The sequence below is a fragment of the Ipomoea triloba genome, chromosome 4, assembly GCF_003576645.1.
Source record: "Ipomoea triloba cultivar NCNSP0323 chromosome 4, ASM357664v1".
Classification (NCBI taxonomy): Eukaryota; Viridiplantae; Streptophyta; class Magnoliopsida; order Solanales; family Convolvulaceae; genus Ipomoea; species Ipomoea triloba.
Window position 1 is genome coordinate 21,530,810 of NC_044919.1, and position 4,221 is coordinate 21,535,030.

The window sequence follows — 4,221 nt, forward strand, 5'->3', positions numbered from 1 at the left end:
ATATATCAAAATGTGTCTACAAACACAACACTACATTGTGGAATATATCAACTTGTGTCTACAAACACAACACTACATTGTGGAATATATCAACTCAACTCTCCAACGGAATTATTCTCATCAAAGAGATATCAACTCAACTCTCCAACGGAATTATTCTCATCAAAGAGAAGACCACTCAACTCTCCAACGGAATTATTCTCATCAAAGAGAAGACCTTGGAGAATTATTCTTTGAGCTCTCCAACGGAATTATTCTCATCAAAGAGAAGACCTTGGAGAATTATTCTCATCAAAGAGAAGACCTTATGGAATATGTCTACAAAATAATGTGTCTACAAACACAACACTACATTGTGGAATATATCAACTCAACTCTCCAACGGAATTATTCTCATCAAAGAGATATCAACTCAACTCTCCAACGGAATTATTCTCATCAAAGAGAAGACCACTCAACTCTCCAACGGAATTATTCTCATCAAAGAGAAGACCAGAAAGGAAAAGAAGAGGAGCAATCAAAGAGGACCAGAAAGGAAAAGAAGAGGAGCAATCAAAGAGGATTAAAGCAACACTACATTGTGGAATATATCAACTCAACTCTCCAACGGAATTATTCTCTTCAAAGAGAAGACCAGAAAGGAAAAGAAGAGGAGCAATCAAAGAGGACCAGAAAGGAAAAGAAGAGGAGCAATCAAAGAGGATTAAAGAGAAGACCAGAAAGGAAAAAAAGAGGAGCAATCAAAGAGAAAACCAGAAAGGAAAAGAAGAGGAGCAATATGAGAAGACCAGAAAGGAAAAGAAGAGGAGCAATAGAGAAGACCAGAAAGGAAAAGAAGAGGAGCAATTTCAGGAGGAATATAAGGAAAAGAAGAAGGAGCAATTTCAGGTAGAGAAGACCAGAAAGGAAAAGAAGAGGAGCAATTTCAGGAGGAATATAAGGAAAAGAAGAAGGAGCAATTTCAGGAGGGAAAGGAGGATCAGGAGGAATATCAGGAAGCGGAAGAAATACAGAGACTGCTCAAAGAGAAGACCGGAAAGGAAAAGAAGAGGAGCAATAGAGGAGCAATCAAAGAGAAGACCAGAAAGGAAAAGAAGATGAGCAATTTCAGGAGGAATATAAGGAAAAGAAGAAGGAACAATTTCAGGAGGGAAAGGAGGATCAGGAGGAATATCAGGAAGCGGAAGAAATACAGAGACTGCTCAAAGAGAAGACCGGAAAGGAAAAGAAGAGGAGCAATAGAGGAGCAATCAAAGAGAAGACCAGAAAGGAAAAGAAGATGAGCAATTTCAGGAGGAATATAAGGAAAAGAAGAAGGAACAATTTCAGGAGGGAAAGGAGGATCAGGAGGAATATCAGGAAGCGAAAGAAATACAGAGACTGCAATCAGCACATGAGATCAACAATAAAGAATTAATCTTTTCCAACGGATTAATTCTTTCATCAGCTATAAATACGAGACACTTGAGCAAAAAGACAGACGGAGATATACAAGTGATAGGCAAGAAAAGCAGTGTGATACATCTGAGAATAGCAAAGCAAGAAAAATTCGAAAAACCAAAAATCCATATTTTTAGTTCCTAAGAGTTGGAGAAAAATATTTTCTTTTACTACCTTGTACCAAAATTTCTACAGAGTGTAGATAGAGGGCTGAGTAACAAGAGGAGCCTGTGAAAACCCTGGGGAGTGTAGCTTTGTGCGAGACACTCGTTGATGTAGGAGTATAGCTTTGTGCGAGATACTCAAATCTCTACTGGGTGTAGATAGAAGTGCTGGGTTGGCACTTGGTGTTCACTATTGTATCTGGGTGATTGAAGATAGTGAAAGGAGTAGAGTGGACGTAGGCTGGGTTTGGCCGAACCACTTAAAAATCTCTCTCTCATTTACTTACTGCTCCCATATATGTTTTGCTCTGTACACATAATATCTGCTTGCACGTACACACACTGATTTGCAAGATTCATATTTGTCAAACCCTTTTTCTTAATCTCTACAACTTGCTTATTTGGTTTTGTTAATTTCCTGCATTCATAACATTTCAAGACCTATGCACTATTCATCACTATTCACTTTTATCTGGGTTTGCTATTATTTGTTATCTCCTACGTCCGCATGCAAGCCAAATTTATTGTATATCATATTTGAGCTATTCCAAGTATTTCTATCGTATTGCATGTGATATATCTCCTCTCCATCACTGAGTTTTAATTATAACACTTTACGTACGTTATTCCGCTGTGCATTTCAAGTTGAATTTATTCACTTGGAATTATCTTTAGTTAAATTGTTATTAATTTTTAATTTGCTTGAAAAGTCTATTCACCCCCCCTCTAGACTTTTCACCACCCTTTCGGGACCAACAAGTGGTATCAGAGCGGTTGTCTATTTGAGTCAAATCTTGACTGCTAGACAGATCTAATCTTCAAAAATGAAGAAAGATTTAGCTCAGAACTTATTATTCTCTCTTGAAAAATTTGATGATTGGAAAATACGTATGCAGGTACATTTATCAGCTCTCCACGATGAAATGTGGGATGTTATCTCAGATGGTCCTATTTTAATTATGAAGGTCAATCCTTCATCAATCCTAAGCCCAGATAGACCACAGTATGTTTCAAAGCCAAAGATGGAATGGACTTCTAACGATAGATTGCGAAGTAACCTGGACAATATAGCTAAGGATATACTGTTCAAAGCTGTGGATGATACAATCTTCCCAAAAATCCGTAAGTGCAAAACAACTAAAGACTTGTGGGATGTCTTAATCCAAATCAGCGAAGGAGACGAACAGGAAAAAGACAACAAACTCACAATTGCAATGAAAAAGTTTGAAGACTTCCAGATGCTACCAAGTGAAAAGATTGTTGACATGGAGGCTAGATTGGTCAAAGTTTTGGAAGAGATTACTGATCTTGGAAAGACCATCAATCAAAAAGAAATCTCTCTCAAAATACTCCGCGGACTACTGTCAAGTTGGGATACGAAAGTGACAGCCATGCGAGACCATATGGATCTAAAAGTTGTTTCAACTGACAAACCTTTTAGTGATCTCAAAGCGTACGAGTTCGAGATGAAATCAAAACTTGAGGAGGAACGTGAAGAAAGAACCACAACCTTAGTAGCCGAACAACCATCAAACTCAAGGTTAGTAGGAAATAATGATTTTTTATCTGACGAACAATTTGCTTTGCTTGTTAGGAAATTCAAAAAATTCATGCGGAAGAACAACTTCAACAATTCATCTCAAAGATATCAAAGAAGTTCATCTAGAAGGCCAAGAAGAGAAGTTTCTGATGATAACACAAACTTGTGCTACAATTGTAGAAAACCAGGACATTTCATGGCAGAATGTCCATACCCCAAGGTGAGTAAAAATCAAAATAAAAATACTTCTAACTCTCAACAGGAAATATCTGAATCAAAGGATAGAAGATTCAAGAAGGATAAAAGGAAAGCTTTAATAAATGACCCTCTTGAGACAAGTGGGTCTGAGGAATTTTCAAGTGATGAAAGTGATAGCTCAACGGAGGATACTGCACTGCTGTGTCTTCTAAGCATAACCAGTGAATCAGATTTCCAGGAAAAATGCCTAATGGCGCATGAAGTAGAAGAAGACGAGGTAACATCTAAATCCTTTGATTATGCAAATTCATCTTTTTCTAGAGAATCTATATTTCAATTAATGAAAGATTGTCAAACTGTTATGGACACTCATTCTCAACTCAAAGAGCGCAAAGATTCTCTGATTCTTGAAAAAGATAAAATAAATGAGAAATTGCAAAATGCTTTACTTGAGATGAGAAACTTGAAAGCTGAAAATATTCGGCTTCAAGAAGAGTGTAAAGCTAGAGAAATTAGAGAACATAATCTTAGGGAAACAATAGCATCATTTACACATTCATCCAAAATAATGGATAAAATGGTAAATATGCAAAAACCCTCAGGAGATAAGCCGGACTGGGCTATGATCCTACATGTTCTAAAATTTTTGAAAATTTGACTAATTCTACTACTTCTTTAATTAATAAATCTCAAGTAGTAAAATTTGTCAAAAGTCAAGATAACACTATGAGACAAGGAATTGGGTATCAAACTAATGCTAGAATAAACACTGCAAGGCCGAAGCCTCAAAGCAATAATTTTCGCCAATGCAGAAATTTAAAAAGCATGAGTTTGGTTCTCGTAAGAGATTTACCAATGAGTCAAGTGCGCAAAGACCTC

The 4,221-nt window shown here is 36.9% G+C and overlaps 1 protein-coding gene across 1 annotated transcript; it reads left to right on the forward strand.

The window, feature by feature from the left end:
* The first annotated feature begins 2,428 nt into the window (after positions 1–2,428).
* Positions 2,429–4,000, forward strand: LOC116015977. The gene is made up of 3 exons (XM_031256145.1): positions 2,429–3,144; positions 3,199–3,364; positions 3,407–4,000. Exons 1-3 carry the CDS (start codon positions 2,429–2,431, stop codon positions 3,998–4,000), a joined length of 1,476 nt encoding a protein of 491 aa, XP_031112005.1.
* The last annotated feature ends 221 nt before the right edge of the window (positions 4,001–4,221 follow it).

What these genes read in the sequence shown, in the direction of transcription:
- LOC116015977 (XM_031256145.1), top strand. Translation starts at nt 2,429, where the DNA reads ATGAAGAAAGATTTAGCTCAGAACTTATTATTCTCTCTTGAAAAATTT. An exon ending in GAACAACCATCAAACTCAAG is followed by an intron (nt 3,145 to 3,198) that starts GTTAGTAGGAAA and finishes TTTGCTTGTTAG; the next exon opens with GAAATTCAAAAAATTCATGC. An exon ending in CAGAATGTCCATACCCCAAG is followed by an intron (nt 3,365 to 3,406) that starts GTGAGTAAAAAT and finishes AACTCTCAACAG; the next exon opens with GAAATATCTGAATCAAAGGA.